Source organism: Cupressus sempervirens, chromosome 6 (genome assembly GCF_028749045.1).
Source record: "Cupressus sempervirens isolate cs-2001-9-10 chromosome 6, ASM2874904v1, whole genome shotgun sequence".
Taxonomy (NCBI): Eukaryota; Viridiplantae; Streptophyta; class Pinopsida; order Cupressales; family Cupressaceae; genus Cupressus; species Cupressus sempervirens.
The window spans coordinates 175644629-175667629 of record NC_143123.1 but is presented as its reverse complement, the minus strand read 5'-3'; the positions used below and the strand labels follow the sequence as shown (position 1 = coordinate 175667629).

The window sequence follows — 23001 nt, the reverse complement described above, 5'->3', positions numbered from 1 at the left end:
AGATTGAGACAAAGACTCGCTTTATTTTCCGGTGCCTTATCTATTATGAGATCAAAGGGAGGTTTTTCTTCCTGTTTCGAGATTGTTTCTCTTTCTGGGTTTTTCAATTACTATGACCAGCGATGCCTTGCACTTTATCTTCAAGAGGCCACTATTCTCTGTGATAGTCAGTTACAATCATAGTTCCAAAAATCGCCATGAAATCGCCGAAATCGCGATAAGATTCATGGCTCCCGATTTTTTTGGAATCGGAAATCGCTGGTGGCGATTTTTTCGCATGAATCGCCTGAATCGCCAAAATCGGCGATTCATGGAAAAAATCGCCAGAATCGCCATCGGGTATCGCCAGAAATCGGCCGCGGCAGCAAGGATAGAAAGTTCAATTTTTAAAAAAAAACACATGTTTTATTTGCTTTCTAAGTTGACTTTCCTCTTTGTTATAACCCTAAAGAGCCTTCTATTTGCTTAGTATGAGTAGAAGAGAGGAAGAGTGAGAGAGAAGAAGAGAAAAGAGAATCCATAGGTTTCCAACCGGCAAGAAGGAAGAGCACCAAAGAGATCAGAAGTCCATTTGGGGAGGCCATAAATTGCATTGGGAGCATTAAGGAGTCAATATCAACACTCCTCAACTCATTTGCAAGAGGTAAGTGTTGGTTTTTTTTTTGCATGTTAGTGTAGTATGCATTTTTTGTTAAATTTTTTTAGTGTTCATTTGCAAATCTTGAATGTTTTTTATTTTTAGTTTTAACTTTTACTAAATTGCAAACTAGGGTTTGTTGTTTTGCAGTTTTTGTTTATTAGTTGCAAACTTTGATTTTTTACATGAATTTTTTTATTGCAGCAGCCCTTTGCTTTCATTTTCCAATTTCCACAATGGGTAAAAAAGATGAATGCTGGAAATATAATGAAGAGTTTCCTGGGAGAACCAAATATCAAACAAAATGTATATTTTGCAAAGAAAAAATAAATTCGGGAGGTATCTATAGATTGAAATACCACATTGCTGGCATACCTGGCCATGATGTCACAGTTTGCACTCAACAAACCGCTGAGGCAAAACGCTCTTGTTTAGTGGCATTAGAAAAAATTGAACAAGACAAGTTGACTAAGAAAATGCAACTTGAAGGTTTAAGAGGTATTGGCTCCCGTGCTCCCACATCCGCAACCGCATCTACATCTGCAAGTGCATCTGCATCAGCTTCCACATCCGTAGGTTGTGTTGGGGAGGGTTCTTCTAGGCCTCCTTTTCATCCTAGTGCTAGTGCTCATGTGAGTGTTAGTGGTAGTCGGTCTCATACTGAGACAGAGTCCAACACCAACCTATTGCGGCCTAGAGTGCGAAAAAGCAGAATGGATAGTTACTTTGTGCCCCGCACTACTCCTGGCTCCCAACCCACGCTTGAGGGCATGGGTTTGAACAAGGAGATTCATGATGCTGCCAGAAAAGAGATTTGCAAATTCTGGTACTTTTGCAACATTCCATTTATTGCAGCCAGGTAATTGATTCTTTATTCTTTGTTATCTTCAAAGTTAAAGTTAAAAGTAAAAGTAAAACTTTAATTATATCTACTTGTTTTATGATTTTAGTTTTTGACATCTAAATTTCTAATCAATATCATTATCTATTTGTGACAGGACTCCTTATTGGCAGAACATGATAGATGCAGTTGCCATTTGTGGTCCGGGGTTTAAAGCCCCAACTGAGGCTGAGTTGAGTGGATACCTCCTGGAGGAAATGGTTGAGGATATGAGGCATGAGCTTGAGGACAACCGAAAGGAGTGGATCGAAAAGGGTTGCACCATCATGACTGATGGTTGGACAGATAGGAGGGGAAGAACACTCCTCAATTTTCTTGTATCCTGTGGAGGTGATTGATCATTCTACTTTCCTACATACATAATTTTGAATCGTGATTGACTATTTCAAATTTTGATTTGTTGATTGCTAATAGTAATTATAATTCGTTGTTTTGTTACTTGTAGGATATACCATGTTCCTCAAATCCATTGATGCTTCTGCTCATGTAAAAAACGCCACATACTTATGTGAGGTTATTGAGGAAGTTATAGCAAAGGTGGGGGAACAACATGTGGTGCAAGTGGTGACGGATAATGCAGCAAGTTATGTTGCTGCAGGTAAACTTTTAACTTTTTAAGTTTTGAAAATAAATTTATTTGAATTTTGAACTTTTTCTAATTCTAACTTAGAATTTCTAAGTTTCCTAAGTTCTAAGTTCTAACATGTTTGAAATTTGAATTTCTAATTATCTTAAAATTGTTGTAGGCAAACTTTTGATGGAGAGGCACCCCACCATATTTTGGTCCCCTTGTGCAGCACACTGCCTTGACCTCATGTTGGAGGAAATTGGCAAACTTGAGTGGGTCAAGTCATGTGTGGAAAGGGCAAAAAACATATGTAAGTTTATTTATAATCATTCATTTGTCCTTAGCACAATGAGGAATTACACAGGAGACAAAGAGTTAGCTCGTCCAGGGATCACGAGGTTTGCCTCGAATTTCATCACCTTGCAGTCCTTGTTGACATCAAGGGATGATTTGAGGAGCATGTTTGTTGGGCGGGAGTGGATTTCATCTTCCTATGCTACGACCACTGCAGGGATAGATGTGGTGGATTGCATATTTGATGATGATGGTTTTTGGAAACCTGCTAGAGAAATACTTAAGGTAATTTTATTGCAATTTAACATTTAATATTTTACAGTTTACTATGCTAATTGTTTAATGATTTAGTTTTACCTTATATTATTGAATTATTCTATGTTTAAGTTTTGACTCAAATTTTTGTTTTACTTTATATGTAGGCCACTAAGCCTCTTGTATCTCTCCTACGAACTGCTGATGGGGAGAAGCCCTCTATGGGCTACATATATGAGGGCATGGATAGGGCCAAGGAGGCCATTAAAGCTCAGTATGCAGGAGTGCAGGAGAAGTATGCCCCTATTTGGGACATCATTGATAGGAGATGGCAGAATCAGCTCCACAGACCCATCCATGCAGCAGCTTACTTTTTGAATTCGACATTTCATTTCCGTCCTGACTTCAAGGCGGATGAGGAGGTTCTCACCGGATTATATACAGTGATCCAGAGGTTGAGTACTGATGAGGATAGCAGTGCTGCAATTATTGAGCTTGATAAGTTCAATAATAAAGAAGGGCCACTTTTCTCTAGCAGGGTAGCCATAGATGCTCGGGAAACAATACAGCCAGGTAAAAATTAAATAATATATTCAATGTTCATGAATCTAGATTCTAAACTTAAAGTTGATTATGTAATTTTAGAGTTAACTTGTAATTTGTAATTTGTAAATGAGACTAATTATTTTTATTTTCCCTTATTTCAGATAGATGGTGGCAAATGTTTGGGGCCACAACCCCAAAACTTCAAAAAATTGCCATTCGTATTCTGAGTCAGCCAAGCAGCGCTTCTGGATGTGAGCGCAATTGGTCCATGTTCGAGCACATCCACTCGAAGAGGAGAAACAGGTTGACAGTGCAGAGGTTGAATGATCTTGTCTTCGTTCATTACAACCTCCGTCTTAGGATCAGACAGATTTTGGGCACTGACTCCTCTCCGATCATTCTGGAGGAGATTGATCCAGAATCAGAGTGGCTCACAGAGGTTGTAGATCCAGTCTTCACTGAGGAAGACCGTGCGTGGATTGACCAGGTGGATATAGAGGCTGAGGCAGCTAGAGCACGTTCTTCAGGCATTGGTAGACGCACACGTGCACGCACAGAGACAGGCCCTAGCGACATTCGTGAGCCCATCTTATATGCGGGAGATATGGCTCGACAGTCCTCTAGGACCTACATTAGACGCCTTGCTACTAGGCAGACTGGATACTCAGAGGCTGAGGCTGAGGCTGTAGCCGAGCTTGAGGATGATGTTGAGGATGATGATGACTATGAGCCTGAGGCTTGAGCTGGAGCCTTGTTTTTATATTTTGTTTACAGATATTGATACTGAATCATTGATAGACATATGTTTCAAAGTTTCAAACTTTCATGGATCTTCATCTTAGATTCTTACATAAATTTATGATTTGATGTCTTATGGATCATCTTACATACATTCTATGATTTAAATCATTATGATCATTTGATTTCTATTTACTTCAGCTAGCCTACAATTTACATTTTAGAATCTTAGATAACATAGTTACGTATGTGATGGATTTTATGTTTCATGTTTATGTATGTTAAGTTTTAACTTCTATTTGATGATGTTATAGTGTGCTTAAGTTATATTCAATAAAGGGTGCATGAAATAAGTTTTAAATTGTTAAAATCTTTAAATTTAAAGGGTTTTTTCAAATTTGCCGATTCATCGCCGATTCATTGCCGATTCATTGCCGATTCACGATTCGATTCGGCCTTGCCAATTCCGATCCGATTCCGATTCACGTTTCTTTGGTTACAATCACTACTTCCTCACCGGCATACTTCTACTCGGGTCATTACTGCCTTTTTCACACCCTTGTCTCCTCTACGGGGTGTGAAAAGGTCATCTAGTTCTACCAGTTCTTCCAGGCACTCCAAATCTGTCAGACCCCATACTGGCCTCTTGCATCAACGACACTCATCTAGGACTTTACAGAGACAGAACAAAGCTTCTATCCATCGGCAGGTGTATCCTTTTGTGGCTGATTTCTTTCTACCTAGAAAGGACTCTTAGTCTTTGTCTTGGCCTCTCTTGGTTCCTTTTGCTCTTCTTTCTTTGTTTTGCGCTTTTCTTTCGGAGACCGTTTGGCGCTCCTGTTGTTATCAGCTTTCTTGTTGTAATCCTTCAGTCCCATAGACCTTTTTGTGGTCTTCCATTGGACATTAATATCATTATCTTATCTTATCTTATAGACACCATCAAGGCTCATCCCTCTTTACATATGCATATGTATTTTACCACTACTAATATATACTATCTCTAGGAGATAATTAAAATATCTCTCTAGATTCCAATTTGGAATCACGACATTCATCACAAATGCCCACCACCAAGAATATCTTGGATCTTTGGATTCCATTTAGGAATCTCAGCATTCATCACGAATGCCTTCCACCAAGAATATCTTGAATCTCTAGATTCTCTTTCGGAATCTTAACATTCATCACGAATGCCCTCCACCAAGAATATCTTGGATCATGTCTCAACACTCACTAAGAATGCCATCTATCTTGACACTCACTAAGAAAATCCTTGATTCTTGACACTCGCTAAGAATTTGCTTGTTTCTATACAAAGATCTTATTATATCCACTACAAATGAAGGCAACGAAGATGTTCTCTGCTCATGGTCCTGATCAATGGATTTGCTTATTGTTCCATTAATGATCTTTGTTCTTATTTGTTTGGGGTGCTTATCTGATTGATTGATCAATCTTTTGTTTCTGTAAGTATCATGATCATGATGTGTCTCCCACAAATCTGATAGAAGGTTTCCACAGATCTATAATTCTCAGTCTCCTGTATATACTATATACTTGATTCTCTTCTTCACATCCTAAAAAATATGTCCATACAATGAATCTACACTTTATCATAGTCCATGGCTTTTATTGTACATGCTTCTTGTGTTACTCCCCGTGCTATTTCTGATATCTTTCTCTTTAAATATACGATATCAAAGGATCACATCTTTTCTTATTTAGTTGCAGCTCTTGGAATCAGTACTAATTAGAAACCAATTGCACCATTAAGAGAAATTATTTCGTTTAAGCTAATCACATGATAATAACTTTTATTACTCTGAAACAATTGCACCATTTGATACAATAATTTCTTTAATGTCTCTCCATACCTCTACTTGCTGATATGATTCTCAAGTCTCCTTCCCTAAAATGATCTAACTCTTATAGATGTTGATCTTCCCATCTTTGATATTCCCTTCTAATCTCTACTTTCATGTTAAGCAATTTTATATCTTCAGATGCATTGAATTTCTGTAGCTTGCAATGTTGCTGTTAATTCTTCGAACATAACCACCTCATCTTGAACTGCACTTTCCTTAATCGTTGTCAAGTCAGTGTGGCTACAAGCCAAGATATTTTGGCTTGTATATATTCCTTATTGCTCTTTATAATCTAGATGAATACTTTTCCATATGATTGCTTTCATTAATAACATGTAAAAATTGCTGTTTATTAATTTTTTGTTTGTTTGTTCTTCTTGGACGCTATATAATAAAAATCCGTGTGATTTTATCGTTGCTTATTAAAATCATTGCTGAATGCATCATATGAATTGCCGCACTTGTTAATCCCCACTTATTCAAGCACTACCTTTGATATATTAATTGCTGCCTGTTTAAGAATGAACTGTTGCATTTTATGCTGCTACTACTTATTATACGTTCAGTACCGCACATAATTCATGGGTATACAGTTGCTTTCTTTCTGAAATCTTGTCTTGTTTTTTAGTTATTTTGTCTTTTCTTTTCTTGTTTGATATGTACTATCTTCTTTGCTGATGAAATTACCAATATTATTCATGTTCCTTACCCCTTTCATGGATCCATGCTAATTCCTATATATACCTTTCATTATCGAACATGTCTATTTTTAGTGCCAAAGAACATGTCTACTCCATTCCAAGAGATTGTATCTTGAGGGATAATTGATTAGTAGTTATCTTTTGATTAATTCTCTTACAAAGACTGTTCTTGTGCCACGTAAGGATATATATGTCAACTTCATGTTTCGTCGTAATACAGACTTCCCATTATAAGCCAAACTTTCCTATGTATTTATATTATTTATCTTTTATTTACATTTAATTAGTTATTATGATTACTCATTTAAATTTTAATTATATTATATTGAATAATTTATTTATTTATATTTATATTTATTATTACAAAATTTATTTCAATTTCTTTTATGATTATTAAATTTATTTCAGTTTCATTTACCATTATTTTCTTTATCTATTTTGTATTTAGACTTATTATTTATTTATTTATTTCCTTTCAGAAAGGGGACATGACATATTCCCATAATCCGACTTAAGCACAAAGTAACCATCAATTAACCTCCTTATTTGAATGCCTCAACAACTTGTATTGACTTAAAGAAGTCGCTATAGGAACAAGTGCTAGCCGCAACACATCTAACGGTGACTACTCTACTATGCTGAAGCATCCACCCAATTCATTCAAAGTGTGTAAAATATCATCCCTAGGTTGATGTTGATTGTTATGCTTACTACATGCTTCATGCAGAACCTTAGTCAACCACCATCTATCTTTTGTTGCCTTGCTTCAATGTTAAAATCCGAACCTTGAATCTCCCAAACAAGTTCGCAAGATCACCAGCTCTAATACCACTAAAGCATCTCAACACGAATAATAACAATTAACAAGAAAACCAGCTGAGAATAATTTGCACAATACAAATATATCTCAAGTAGGAATTTGAATACACATAACTTCTAAAGATTCAATTACGACAATAATATCAATATTGCATCTTCCCTTTTTATGAAATTTCAATGTTTGAATCATGGAGGAATATTTGTGATATATTTTGATTGAAGGAAACTCGAGTGGCTTATAGCATTGTTTCTTGTCTGAGTTGCCTTATTGTAATGTCTGTGTCATAAATAAAATAAAATATTAAAACTTTGTATGGGGGACCGATTACTTTAGTATATCTTAGGGTCCATTTCTATTAATTTATCCATAGGTGTTTGTCATGTCATGTGTCAACACTTAGTTTCTACACCAAGAATTCTTCTCCGACGGGGTATATAGTCCGTCAAGTTGGATTGTTTAGGTATGCGGCTTGATTTGTTTATTGTAATTGCAAGTTCTAGTTGGAATTCTGCTCTATTCGCCATTTCGGAAGTGAAAGATCTTCCCCACTTGGTTTGTGCAGTTTCTGTGGGTTTCAGGCCTACTCTATTCTACTTATTAGTATACTTGTTCCTGATCTGGCACATCTAGAGCACTATCTTTGTTTGTGACTATAAATCTATATTATGGCAAATACATTCCATTTAACTATCTATGGTGTTCATTGATATCTTTACTACATGGTGTTCATTTGTTGGTATCTATATAGTATAAGTGATTGTACAAATGAACTCATTGTTATGGCATTTGGTAAACACCTTAAACAATCTTGCCATTTGTACAACCAACAGCCTTAAATTGTATGGTCTCAACATATCACAGCCAATCTAGCCACACAAAGACTTCCAGTCATCATACGACAGCCCAACATCCTTCATCATACAAAATACCTCCGCTAAGCACATTCTTTCATCTATATGGATTGCTACCTTATGAAAGTCAGAACTCTTGTACATTGCCCAATCAACCGTATGTCTCATTCCTCCAACCACCCATATGGTCTCCATCCTCACCTATCATACATGTCTACCACCATATGGACCTGTGCACCATCCTCTACCCCATACAATTAGCCTCTCCCACACCATACATAAACCTCATCCCCTACATTGTACGGCCAACTGATTCTATATGGCTTTCTTATATTCCATAGTGCTCTAGAATCGTTGACAATGCTGGCGTGCGAATGAGGGCAATGGACAATCGATGCCTTGTTAGTCTAAATCACTCAACCGAGACATTACACTTATTCTCTAATACACATTGTAAACCACTACGAAAGGTCATTTTTTTCAGCAATCAGATGTATGACCACTCTTATACCATGAAGCTATCTCCTACTACATCCTAGATGATTCTAACTAGCAATCCTCTCGAACTCTATAAGGATTGTGCTATCTTAGCAGTCTCTACAAGCTACTATCCCTCCCTATAATTTCAATCTCAGTTAGATCAATCTACCTTGTATCTAGTTTGAAAGCTATTTTATGATCTAATCCATTTAGTACAACTTCCAAAAGGATAAATCTCAAGCGCTATTATTGGCTTACAAAATGCTTGGCAATTGCTCTAACACCTTAAGTTTTTCAAACCAAAGGTTCCCGTCCTCATGTCGCAATGATGGCTCGTGCATCAGTCAAGTTAATAGTGGTATGTACTTGCTCCAAGAAGAATGTCAATTAATTATAGAAAAGATGATCGATCTTTTGTGATTCCTTGAAAAAGTACACAACAACTCTAATGAATTCACTCTATCAATAGTTGTAATTCTCCAATGTTGGAGCTATAATATTGTCCAAGCCTAACTCCAGTAGCTTACGGTGATTGAACTAGGTGTGACACTGCAACAACATTCAACGATTACCACTACTTTAGAAATATGAGTGGAATCACCATTAATTTCACAGTGTAGCTAGCTCTAAAGTTGACATGATGAATTCATCATGAACGTTTGTTCTCAAACAGTGATGTTTTATTTCTGAAATAAGGCTTGATAATTAATAATAATAAAATTAAACTATAAAAAGAAATAAATAAACAAATAACAATAAAATATAATATATCATACATTTTAGTTTAATGAAAGACCAAGGGATGTGTTCACAAAATATTTCAATTTTGTGAAGTCCTTGAGAGACAAAATTGCAAAAGAATAAACATAAAAGGATACCTAAATTGAGATATTTGTAATTGGACTTATGAAACCTTTTGTTTGGGGCAAAGAATAATATTATTATGTCTATGGTGAATATATCATATGTATTGAAATACACAATAACTATTAGAAGTGGTTTGAAGTGGCTCTGGTGGACGAATTCTTTGTTTGCATAATCGAGCTCCTTGCATTGGTGAGAGATTGAATAGTGGCATGAATAAATTGCCGACAAAGACAACGAAGATTATAAGAGTGATCAAAACATTGTTGACTCTTGTATCCTACAATCGAATCATTGTAGCCATTGCCATATTATAACAATATGGTATCATAGAGCATTGGCATTACTACGGACTGAAGCGATACTCCAACATGAATTCTCCTATTACCAGTATAGATAATCTTAACCTTGTTTTATTCAGCATCTCTGTGTTAACGTGAAGTAGATAGTTGTAAATGTGGAAGGAGAGCCAATGCACACATACACTATTCAGGAATTAGCTTGCAGCTGAGTATTAACAAGTGGCAATTAATATCAATGAAATCAACTACTCAGGTATTTATAAATAAAAAAACTAGATCAAATCAAATTAAACTTTCTTCTAGAAACAGAAAACCGGAAAGCCAAATCTATTCACTCAATACATAATCTAACTGCAGCAAATCAATGCATTATAATTCTTGAAATTACAGTCATAAATCTGATTCTTTCAAACCATGGGGTTAGCAAAAAATTCCATCTCCAATGCCTATCTGGATGAAAAAATAATTTGCTGAACAGGATGATTCTGATAAATCAATACGGTTATAAGTGACAAAAGCAATTCTGATCTGTACATGTTTTGCAAACCTCAATGTCACCTCCTAAAATATTTATAGTTGTAGATAATTGATGCGGTTGCCTATAGATGCACATGGAACTGCTAAGAGTGTCAAAACCATTCAAATATGCCCTTATCCTGAAAATTAGAGTGAAACCTACTAAATCTTCATGTTCCAATCTGAAAATAAATGCCCTTGGTTAATCTCTCAAACCTGCAACCCCTCCAAGCTCTAAGAGTTTTCATTTCCGAAGTCTGAATATACTATTGACACAGTTGCTCTCCACAATAAGTCTATAATATCACCATTTCTAACAATTTCCTACAGTTGGCTTGGTCAATTCATCATCACAACTATAGCCTATGGTGAGTTTTGGCTCCATTAGGAGGGACTTGCTATTTTTAGTGAGTCAACATTTGGTTGCGATGATCTCAATTGAGTCAGAGGAGTTGAGTGATGCTCTCAGTTTTCATTTCTGGCTTCTAGTTTGGGCTCCAAGAATCCTGAAGGGAGTGTCTATTTTTAGTAAGTCACCCCACCAGGTTCATTCATCGTTTTTCTTCAACAGGATCACTCTCAAATTTCGAAAAAGATGCTTCTTCAAACATTTTCACAAGAAGGGTGAATTATTATTATTCAACTAAAAATGTTGAGGTTGGTATTATATGTTGGCCACCTTAGCATCATAGCTCATTAGAACCGGATTGAGAAGTTTTAAATCTTAAGCACAAGAAACAATGACCTTGCATGTCAAAATATCATAATATGGTTGAAAAGGTTCTTTTTGGGAGCCAGAAGGACATTTATAAATTGATATTATGTGCCTATGTATAAAGCAAAAAGGTTTTTAAGTAAAAGGTGTGTTGTTGAAGCTAAGTTGCACAATGGAGATTATAAATATGGCTCCCATTATAAGAATTGATCATCCAATTATCTATTTTATTTTTATTTGACTCTTGTGAGGGTTTCTGGTTTGGGTAAAATCAATTCCATTGCTGAAGTATAATGGTTTTGATCTGAGAATTTTGAGCTTCGTCTTATGTATCAACTGCTCAGGAGCAATTATCTATTGGAGAATTTTGCATCTTCTCATACTGTGTTTTTCTGTGGCTGAGAATTGTTTACTTGCTGAAGAATTTAACATTGATTTTGTGCTCAGTTTTATCTATTGTTGGGCAAGGGTTTAGTCTGCAATTTGGAGTTTGAGGCTTGTGATCGTGGCTGGTACTGAACATTCATTTCCAGCAGATTATTTTTCTGAATCTGGAGCATTTGCTGATGTATGGGATCTACCCTTATCTGGCATTTCAGAATTCTGCCTACCATCATTATTAGAGTGAGAAATATCTTGTGTGCTGCAATCATTTCATGAGCTAAGGAGATTACCAGGTTCCATTTAATTTGTTAAAAACATTTGTAATATTGCAGCATAGTTGGGATTAAATAAAATTGCAGAAATTATGAGTTGGTGTAAATTGCTATTGTTCTTTCAAAATTCTATATCACCGTCTTTTTTTCCTCATGTGTTCATCTTTTCAGAAAATTGAAACAAAGAGAGAGAATTAAAAAGATCAAGAAACATTATCATCATTCAATTTAAAGCTTAATTACAAAGTGTATGGAAAAATGTCAAACAACTAAACTATAAAGGAATTTGGTGTTTGTTGAGGGTATAACCGGCTGGGGTTGTTACAATGGTATTAGAGTGGTTTCCTACCATTCTGTAGGGTAGCAAATTCATTGTTATTTCACATCTTCTGTTATGATTGGAGTCACCAGCACTCGGGCATTTTCTAGCTATGGACAGACAATGAGGACTAGTAGTTTTGGGAGCCGGCTGAGTAGTGTGGAAAATAGTGAGAAAATAAATGCTTTGAGGGAGAGTATAGAAAGACTTAAGCTTCATAAGAAGAGATTGGAGGCGACACTGTCGGATCCGATGACAGTTGATATGGCAGCCCAGTACAAGGTTTTTGTTCTTAGCAGGTCAGCATTGAGGATGTAGGGAAGGAGGCTTGAGTTTTCCCCAGTAGTTGTTCATAATGCAGATGAACCTGTGTTTTGTACAACACCAACTAGTCCTAGTCATAGGCTTGATGATGAACTTTCCGCACAAAGACGTGTGGATGTGTCAATGCCATTGATGATTAGTAGGACTAAGCTTCAGAAGGTTGAGGATTCTAGAGTTGCTACGGGTAGTGAAAAGGCTATAGAGGCAGTTGTTACAAATGATTGTTCAAACTCTCAAGGGGATTGTTATTAGAGACTGTGCAATGAGCGTGAGCACTGATGTTTATGAGGTTGTCCTTGTGATTCAATGCAAGAGGCAGTGGCTTCCCCAGTTGGACTGATGAATTTATGGAGTTACCCAATTGTGATATTAGTAATCTGGGTGTTACTACAGAGTTAGCAAATGTTGGTTTGGGCTCTACCATTATTGATTATGATATTGAGTCATGTATGTAGGGTCAAGTGATAGCAGTGGATGTTCAATCAGGAGTTAGGGATATGGATAGTATGGATACCCTTAATGATTCGTTTGAGGATGCTATGAGTTGTTGTAGGTATGATATTCCTTGCCAATGGTTTAGTGATGACTCTAAAGAGGTTTTGAATGGTTCCCAAGATTGATGTTTATAGAGATTTTCTACTAAAGGGGAAGCACAGACATGTGAGGAGATTGATATAGCTAAAGCTTCCACTTCTTCGGATGAGGAATTGGTAAAGGTACCAAGTAGCCGTACCTCAGTTATTGATGTGTGTGAGGACAAGAGCGCACATGATGTTAGTAATCATGGGGTGAGCGATTTAGATTCAATCTCTTATCACAACGCAGTTAGTGAGGATGAGAACTTGCATAGGAGTTGAGGGTTACAGAGGCATCATGTGACTAGTCAACTAAAGGTGAGTGATAGTGGCATCTCTTCAGCTCTTAAGCATTATGATGCTACCCATCAGATGTTAATTGCATCTGGTTGGGGTGCCCTTATGATAGATGAGCACAGTGATTGTAGTCTTTCCCTAGCAAAGGTTCATGTGCTTCGAGAGGTTATCAGAATCTTAAAGCATAATTATTCATAGTTAGTTGCTGATAGGGATTACCTTCTGGAGCGGGGTAGCACCTATTATGAGATACTATTAAGGAAAGAGGAGGAGGTGGTTGAGCTCACCCATGAGCTTGAGGTGACTATAGACTCTTCTCGGTATACTCAGTTGGCTCTCTAGGAGTCACAATCATGTTTGGATGACGTTATCATGGAGTTGGAGCGAGTACAGTCAACACCAGCCCCAGATCCAATTCAGCTACATATTGTGGTGGTTAGTGATGAGTTTGCTTCCACGGTTGGAGATGAGGGACATAATGATGTGGCAGTGACATTCATTTTGGATATGGGAGCAGTAGGTACTGAGGAGGTGAGAGCATCAATGGAGGACAGTGGAGTGATTTCAGGTTCTCCAGTAGTTAGCATGGTAGTGGGGGCTCTTCAGAGGGAAGTGTGCCAGTTCCTTGATATGGGGATGTGCTCTAATGGAGATTTGCTTCCTTCTATTGGGAACAAATATGTCGTTTCATCTCATATAGCTAATAGCATGAGACAATTCGCAGTCCCACGATTTCAAAGGGATTAATTGTGGATTGCAAGGTAGTAGGTTGACACTTCCACATAGAATTTCTATTCCACAGTCTTTCATGGAGTATCTACTTGAGAGTACGGATTTTCCAGAGGGATCATACAGAACGTCTGAGGGTACTCTAATACGGGGCTCTTATGCTACGTGACATTTGGTTGGAAAGATTATAGAATACTTGACTATAATGTAAAAACCCCAACCAGTCCCAGACTATAATGTTGTTGCACAAACTGATTCCTTTTTGTATTTTAAAATTTATTTTTTTCCGTTCTTCGTATTTTTTGAAAAAATACTTTTAAAATTATTTTCAGAAATATATGAATGACAAGGGATGTTATTGCAAGATGACACTCTCAGAGTTCTCCAGAATTTATTTTCTCTAACTGAAATGGTGATGGAAAAAAATAATTGAAGTGCAATACACAACAAATGATCTATAAAGAGCAATTTTTAATTTGATGTAAATCACAACAATTAATATAACAAGAATTATTAACTATATGGAAAACCTGATTTAGCACACAGCCCTTGATGGGAATGACTGTACGTAGACCCTCATGCAATACACTCAAAGCCACATTGAAGCTGGGCAGCTCCCTAATCATCCCTTTCACTGTCAATGTACCTTTGCACTCCCAGTCGCTGCTGATTAACAAATTGCAGCTTCCAAATGAATATACTGCTGCCTTTGATAAGTGTGTGGCCTCCACAAATTGAAATTGCAGGCCTGAAATTAATACATGCAGCCCAGTATCCACTCAGTCGAAACTTTATTTCCTGATCGCAGGTTGTTTAGAATTACAGAACACCTCCAATTATGATTTGCAGGTGCAAAGATAAAGTCTAATGCAGCCACCAGATGCGAAATCTGCCCTCTTTCAATGAACAATCAAATTCCAGATCCAAACACAGATAATTATTACTTCAGCAATTCACAACTTCCTTGCAATCAATGGTTGTACCTTTCACAAATATCTCTCCTCAAATATTGAATGAGACAGTAGAGGAAGAGAAGCCAAATTATTATACTTCAGCAATAATTTGCAAATCAATGTTCCAAGTAATTTTCAGACTTCAACCATCAGCCAAATTGAAATAATAATAAATAAACAGAGCCTTCCAACAACAGTAAGAACAGTAGGAAGACAAAGCAAATTCTCAAAAATCCACAATACCTCAGCTGTGGAAGATCGATCAACTTCAAACCCTTTTACTTCAACAAGGGCACAAGAACAACCTCAGAAAAAGCCACAAAGGCAACAAAAAAAAATAAATATTCAAGCATGACTTTCCCAATGAAATGAGCTCATATTTATAATCCTTTGTTGGCCAAAGTTTCCTAAAAAACTCTACTTCAGAAATTGTAGAAGTTTCCCAAAAGAACTCAACACTTGAAAGTTTCCAACACACTTTTTAGAAATATCTTTTAATGTCATTATTATAATAACATAAATATTATTATAATAATGCAACTTAATAATTAATGAATAAATAAGAGCTCATGCAATTATTAACCTTATTTGCTGCAGGTGACGACCAACTACCAAAAATAGTAAGTCCACAACTGGGACCCCCAAAACACCCTGTCAGCTCATGAGGGTCGCTATGATGAGCTAATTCCATCAGCTGCATAGACTTGCCAAAAACGGGGACTTTACATACAATGCTTCCCCAAATGGATTTTGTGGTCGATTTTGCTGAGAGGATTTCCCAAGATTCTGGTAGACCAATAGTTTGGAGTAAGAGATTGGATTCATCTCCTGATTCTAGGTTTGGTTTTGATGAGCCTAGGACAGACATTGAAGCTTTTTACCAACATTACATAGTAAGGAGCATTCATTATTTCACTTTTGACCACTGGTAGAGGAATTGGTTTCAAGTTGGTGTGGGTTGGCTCCAGTTTCATACCATCCATTATGGGATGGGTTAGTACCATCTTTTTTAGATGGGATCAATAGTTGCAAGTTAAATCACTTGCAGTACCCCCACACCCAGGACAGTTTGGTAGAGGTTGTATTTAGTGGTAAGTGTTTCAGGTACCTATGGTTGTTACCATCTCCATAGTGCAGTTGGGTGTGAGTGTTAGTTTGATAGGGACTTGGGTGTTGACAGAATTGGTATTTCAGTTGGGTTGAGTTCCAATGAATTGTTTACTCCATCAGCACCTAGGGTTGGTTTCAGATGAATTTGTTATTGATGTTAGTTATTTGGGTGTTGTTGCTTCAGGAGTCGATTGTGTGCAATAGGGATATCACACAGTTTTACCCTTGGGATCTAGGCAGACTGTTTTGTTTGTTTTGCTCCTAGATTTCTTGGGGACAAACCATCATAGGGTGGGAGGACTATAATGTCCCCTTTTTAGCAAGTTCCTATAGTTGGCTTGGTAAGTTCATCATCGCGACCCTCATGAGCTGATAGTGGGATTTGAGGGTCTCAATTGTGAAGTTATTAGGTTTTCCAATGGCCTATGGTGAGTTCTGGCTTCGTTTTGAGGGACTTACTATTTTTAGTAAGTCAATAGTTGATTCTAATGAGCTTAGTTGAGTTAGAGGAATTGAGCGATGCTCTCGGTTTTTTTTCTAGCTTCTGGTTTGTCTCTCATTACCCAATCAGGTTCATTCATCATTTTTCTTCATCAAGATCACTCATGTTCGTCAGATTTCGATTTTGATGCTTCTTCAGTCATTTTCACAAGACAGGTGAATTATTGTTATTATTATTATTCAAGTATGCTGAAGTTGTTATTTTGCTAGTATTATATGTTGGCCACTTTAGTGTCATAGCTCGTTGGAACCAGATTTAAAGTTTTAAATCTTGGGCCCAAGAAACAATGACCTCACTTGTCAGAATATCATGATATGGTTGAAAAGGTCATTTTTGGGAGCCAAAAGGAAATTAATAAATTATAATGTGTGCCTAATATAAAGCAAAAAGGATTTTGAGTGAAAGGTGTGTTGTTGAAGCTAAGTTGCACAATGGAGATTATAAATATGGCTCCATTATGAGAATTGATCATCCAATTATCTATTTGTTTTTTATTTCACTCTTGTGAGGGTTTTTGGTTTTGGTAAAATCAATTCCATTGGTGAAGTATAATGGTTTTGATCTAAGAATTTGGAGCTTCCTCTTATGTATCAACTGTGGCTGAGGAGCAATTATCTATTGGAGAATTTGCAATCTTCTCATACAGTGTTTTTCTGTGGTTGAGAATTGTTTTCTTGCTGAAGAATTTAATATTAGTTTTGTGCCGAATTTTATCTATTGTTTGGCAAGGGTTTAGTCTACAATTTGGAGTTTGAGGGATGTGATCATGGTTGCTAGTGAACATTCGTTTCCAGCAGAATATCGTCCAGAATCTGGAGCATTTGCTGATGTATAGGATATGCACTTGTCAGGCATTTCAGAATTCTGCCTGCCAACGTTATTAGAGTGAGAAATATCTTGTGTGCTGCAATCATTTCATGTGCTAAGGAGATTACCAGGTTCCATTTAATTTGTAAGTACATTTGTAATATTGCAGCATAATTGGTATTAAATAAAAATTGCAGAAATTCTGAGTTGGTGTAAGTTGCTATTGTTGTTTCAAAATTCTATATCAGTGTTTTTTTCCTTGTGTATATACCTTTTCAAAAAATTGAAACAAAGAGAGAGAATAACAAACTTAAAGAAACATTATCATCATTCAGTTTAGGGCTTGCTTGCAAACTATTTGACGTAATGTCAAACAACTGAACTATAAAGGAATTTGGTCTTTGTTGAGTGTATAGCCAGCTGGGGTTATAACAAAGTCAAAAATCCCAATTTCCATGCTCAAGAATGAAAAATCAAAAAACTCCAAAGACTTTGTTCCTCCCCAAAAAGCCAAGCCACTTTTATAGTTACAAGCATTTTATTTTATCAATAAAATATTCCCGCTTTATTATTTAATCATTCTCCCTCCAAAATGAAATCCACGTTAGGAGCCCTTTTATTTAAATTTTAATCTTTTAAAACAACTTATTCTTCCAAGGATGGGCATACCCCTTGGTGGCCCCTTTATTAAGAAACATTTTTTAATATTATAAAAAACTTATAAACAAAATACTTTATTTGATTTGATTATAACATTAAAGTAAAGTCTTTAATATTTTTCTTTAAATTCTAAAACCATCACCTAACCACTCCAACAAAAAACTGATGATGCACCTAATCTCCAAGTGATGTCTAAAAATAGCAAATCAACTGCCAATATCCTCTTAAAAAATAGGAACCCTCTTAAAAATTAGACAAATTGACTCTAATCATACGAAATGGCTCATACAACATAGCAAGCCATCTGCCGGTCTCCTAAAAAATAGGATATTTTCTCTAAACAACATATCTATGATGTAAATATTAATTTAAAAGATATTATATTTAAATTCTAGTAGGGATAAAGAACCATTATATGATCTAATATATATGTGTGGGTGCATTAATAATAATGATATCAGAATTATATATCAATTATTTTATGCACACACAAACATACATATACATGGCCTATTCCTTAATCACTCACTAATACCAATACCAGGATAGGATGGTTTTGTCAAGGAGGGCTGAAGTAAAACCTCACAAGGTAAGGGAATGCCAAGATGAGGTAAGGGCATGTATCAAGGAAAACTTGAAGGAGCAATCTCGAGATGGGCATATGTGTTTCAGGAACCTTGAGTGAGTCTACTTGCAGATATCTATCCAAACGCCCTAACGACAAGTAAATCCCCATCAGTCTTCAAGTTAAGTGTATATTATAAATCAATAATTATTTCTCAATTAATCTGATCTAAACGCATAGTGATGTATGTTAATCTTCGGGAATTCACAGCCTCCTACTAAAGAAAATTATAGAATTGGCATTCCCAAGCGCAATCCAAACCATAGTTGGGAATGTTAGGGTAAATCAACAGTACTAGTTGGGAACATTATACAGGCTTGAGGTGATACAGCAAGAAGCCCAATGTGCTGGCTACTCGATTCTATGTGCCTAAGACAGTCTGTAGTGATCAATAATGAAGTTAACATATGTTTCTTTTCCCAATTTGGGCAATGTAGTCTCCTAGATGGTTCACAAAGTAATGGTAGATGATTAAATCATTATCAGAAGAAGATTACAGTTGAGCTCATGGTCACTAGCAGTGGCATAAAATTATAGATATTGAGTGCCACATCGTTGTGATCTTGAACTCTTCTCTTGGCAAGAAAAAATCAATTCTACTACCTTTCAGCAATCTCTTGGATTTGTGAATTTGTTTCAGAAGGAGACTTTGCAAATTTGGAGACTAGGGTGGGGTTGATCAAATCTTGCTGGTAGAAAAGCGAAAATGAACTCAAAACTCTAATGCTTGATCCCTTTCACAAGTTCACGTGTTATACTACCTCAATAGTACCTTTCACTCCAAAATGTTTAAGTTTGAATTGAGCCCTTAACATGGGAAAACAATGAATATTGTCCCAAGTAATTAGTAATTTAATTTAATGGTCCCTTAATTAACATGACTAATTCCTTTTGTCCGTTTTGGAGGGACATTACAAATGGTTAGAATTAAGATAGTGTAACATGGCAACTGACTCTTTTGAGGTGAATGCAATGTCCCTATTCTAATTTTCCTAGAAGTCCCCTAAATCATAACTAAAATATATTAGGGTAAGGGTTTACCCAAGTAAAGATTTATTAAATTGCATGATCCATAACTTGAAATCATGCATTCACCACATAAACACAGTACTAACATACAAAAGAATATGTATATATACATATATTCAATGATGCAAACATTATTCATAAATTGATCTAGGATTAGAGTAAAAAGAATGTATTATTCTAATCATGCATTGCTTAAATTATAATTGAATTCCAATTATAGAATATGTGCAGTGAGGAAGCATAGCAGGGTGCTTTAAGATCATAGTTATCCCTCTATACATCCTCCACCAATTATGTTTCTCTAGTCCCCCAACATAAGGGTTGGGAAGATACTTGCAATAGGGCGCCCTTAGCAATTCTCCCTCAATCACAATACACTAGGGTGCCCTCATAGCTGTTCTCCCTAAACTACCACTACAATAGGGTGCCCTTAGTTGTTCTCTCCCAAGCATAGTGTAATAGGGTGCCCTCGTGGTGGTTATCCTTTAACTGCCACTACAATAAGGTGCCCTAGCAGTTCTCTCTCAATCAAAATGCCATAGGGTGCCCTCCTGCTGTTCTCTTTTAATTGCCACTACAATAGGGTGCCCTTTGATGCAGGCACATCTCATTACTAAATCATTTCAAAGGTCCAAGATTCTCCATATATTTTAAATGGTCAATTTTAATAATTTAGGATTATGTCTTAGTGGATAGAATTAGGTGTTTTATTAAATAAATGTTATAGTTTTTAGTCGGATATGTTAGAGAGTTAAAGGAAAGGGTTAATGATGTTAGTGTCGGTTTTAGAAAGGATAAAATTAGTAATAGAAATGCCATGTGGTCAATAATTAAAAGAATCTCATCAGAAAGTTGGTGGCAATTTTAAGAGTGTTCATAATGACAAAAAAATGGCTATGGAATAAAAGAAACCGTTTCATATTCCTTCTATTTGGAGGAAAGTCAGTTTTCTTTAAAAAGCCAATCCTATTCTTAGCAGTTACAAGAATATCCATGATTGTTGCATGGTATTGATGATTCCTATTCTTAGCAATTACAAGAATATCCATGATTGCTGCATGGTATTGATGGTAAAACGTCTTTCAGATTCCTATTCTTAGATGGAAAAGAAAACATTTTTATTACTACTGGATAGCAAAGCCAGTCAGACTTTGGTTATTAAAAAGCCAATCTTTTATGTAAAAAAAGATTTGAACTTGGGGAGGAATGGGAATTTTTATGTCTCCTTTGGTCTCCTGCGTTTTTTTTTCAAGATTATGGTTCTACTGTTATGCTTCATATATTTCTCATGGCAATCAGTTTAGGGAATAACAATTGCAGAAAAATGTACTCTGATGCGGGGTCAATATCTCGGGTTTGAACCGTTGGATTTCTCTCAAATTTTTATATGTTGTTTGAAACCTAGTTACGCCAAATATCAACGGTTGGATTGAGTAAATCTTTTCTGGTTCGAAAGTTATTCATGTCTGAGTGCGGGTCTATTCGAAGGCAGCAAGAAGATATTTTGGGGGATTTTATTTTCAAAGTTTTGTTTATTGAATCTGATTTTAGTGTGTGATCCTGAAGGTTGTAGATGCCCCTTGAAGCAACTCAGTTGAGTGACTGATTCCTCCTGAGTTTTCCAAGGTGTGGCTCTGCATCATTTTTGGTATCAGAGCTCAGCAAAAGGTTTGGGAAAAAGTAGTTGTGTATATGTTTGTGTGATTGTGAAAGATTGAGAGAAATAGTCTGAGAAGAAGTCCAGGAGACTAGATAAGAAGAAAATAACCTAGCTGAGGAATGATGGGACAAGAAGAAGCAGCTTTATTGTATCTTTTTAGAAGGTATCGGCAGAGAAAGGATTCTAAACAGAAGGAGATAAAGGAAAAGAAGAAAGGAGAAAACAAAGAGAAGAGTTAAGCAAGATAGAAGAGGAGATAAACAATTTGAAAAGGAGACTTGAGGAGAATGACGCTAAGTTGAAAGAGAATAAAGCTAAGTTGAAAGAAGTGCAGCAAGAACACAAAGTGCAGCAACAAGAAGTGCAGCAAGTATCTCTTGACGAGAGCAGTAACAAGACAAGCCCTATTGGATTTGAATGCAAACAATCTATGGTTGGAACAGTAACATGTCCTTTGAAAATAGAGAAGAGTACAATGCTGGAAGGTACTCCTATGAAAAAGATTTTGGAGGCTGAGGATAAGAAGGAAGAAGTGATTCAAAGCACACAAGTAGAGGATGAAGAGTTAGATCAAGAAGAGGAAAACAATCCATTAGAAGGGCATAGACAGCAGGTGAATGTTGGTGTAGAGACTAAGAGTGAACAACAGGAGGTTGTTGTTGAACCTTTTGAGGAAAAGGTTCTTGCAGATGAAGAAGAGTTGGTGACAGGTGTGGTTGCAGACAATATTTGCCCAGATGATGGAGACGTTGACACAAATGATCAAAAAGGAAAAGATGTAGTGCAAAGATCAGATGCTGAAGAGAAGACTATTGATGACAAGAATGAAGTATTTGTTGATCATTATGATGCTCTAGAGATATACAAACGAGAAGCAGATGTTGGTATGATAATTTGGTATTTTTATGCAGGTGATACGAGGCTGTTAAATATATTTGTTCCAAGATTCGACACAGGTACCATGGAAGGTATTCATTCTACAGTTTGGAATCAGAATGTTCTGGCAAGCGGCATCAATTCCATCATTCTTATGGTGACATTATTGCTTACATACAATTGGAAACTCCGGAAAAAGATTGCAGCAATTCAATGGGACTTGAATTTTTCTGTCCCCGGGAGTATGATGCAGGCACATCTCATTACTAAATCATTTCAAAGGTCCAAGATTCTCCATATATTGTAAATGGTCAATTTTAATAATTTAGGATTATGTCTTAGTGGATAGAATTAGGTGTTTTATTAAATAAATGTTATAGTTTTTAGTCGGATATGTTAGAGAGTTAGAGGAAAGGGTTAATGATGTTAGTGTCAGTTTTAGAAAGGATAAAATTAGTAATAAAAATGCCATGTGGTCAATAATTAAAAGAATCTCATCAGAAAGTTGGTGGCAATTTTAAGAGTGTTCATAATGACAAAAAAATGGCTATGGAATAAAAGAAACCGTTTCATATTCCTTCTATTTGGAGGAAAGTCGGTTTTCTTTAAAAAGCCAATCCTATTCTTAGTAGTTACAAGAATATCCATGATTGTTGCATGGTATTGATGATTCCTATTCTTAGCAGTTACAAGAATATCCATGATTGCTGCATGGTATTGATGGTAAAACGTCTTTCAGATTCCTATTCTTAGATGGAAAAGAAAACGTTTTTATTACTACTGGACAGCAAAGCCAGTCAGACTTTGGTTATTAAAACGCCAA

At 36.3% G+C, this 23001-nt stretch overlaps 2 protein-coding genes across 3 annotated transcripts in view; one reads left to right on the top strand and one right to left on the bottom strand.

The window, feature by feature from the left end:
- Positions 1–23001, bottom strand: part of LOC149551819 (2-oxoglutarate (2OG) and Fe(II)-dependent oxygenase superfamily protein) — a 221255-nt gene that overhangs the window by 67637 nt on the left and 130617 nt on the right. The gene's annotated exons all lie outside the window — the stretch shown is intronic.
- Positions 830–4134, top strand: LOC149551820 (uncharacterized). Its single transcript, XM_089787320.1, has 6 exons — positions 830–1496; positions 1636–1868; positions 1984–2136; positions 2285–2685; positions 2823–3228; positions 3363–4134. The coding sequence occupies exons 1-6, from the start codon at positions 874–876 to the stop codon at positions 3941–3943; spliced, it is 2397 nt and encodes a 798-aa protein (XP_089643446.1). The 5' UTR covers positions 830–873; the 3' UTR covers positions 3944–4134.

What these genes read in the sequence shown, in the direction of transcription:
- LOC149551820 (XM_089787320.1), top strand. Translation starts at nt 874, where the DNA reads ATGGGTAAAAAAGATGAATGCTGGAAATATAATGAAGAGTTTCCTGGG. An exon ending in TTTTCTTGTATCCTGTGGAG is followed by an intron (nt 1,869 to 1,983) that starts GTGATTGATCAT and finishes TGTTACTTGTAG; the next exon opens with GATATACCATGTTCCTCAAA. An exon ending in CTGCTAGAGAAATACTTAAG is followed by an intron (nt 2,686 to 2,822) that starts GTAATTTTATTG and finishes CTTTATATGTAG; the next exon opens with GCCACTAAGCCTCTTGTATC.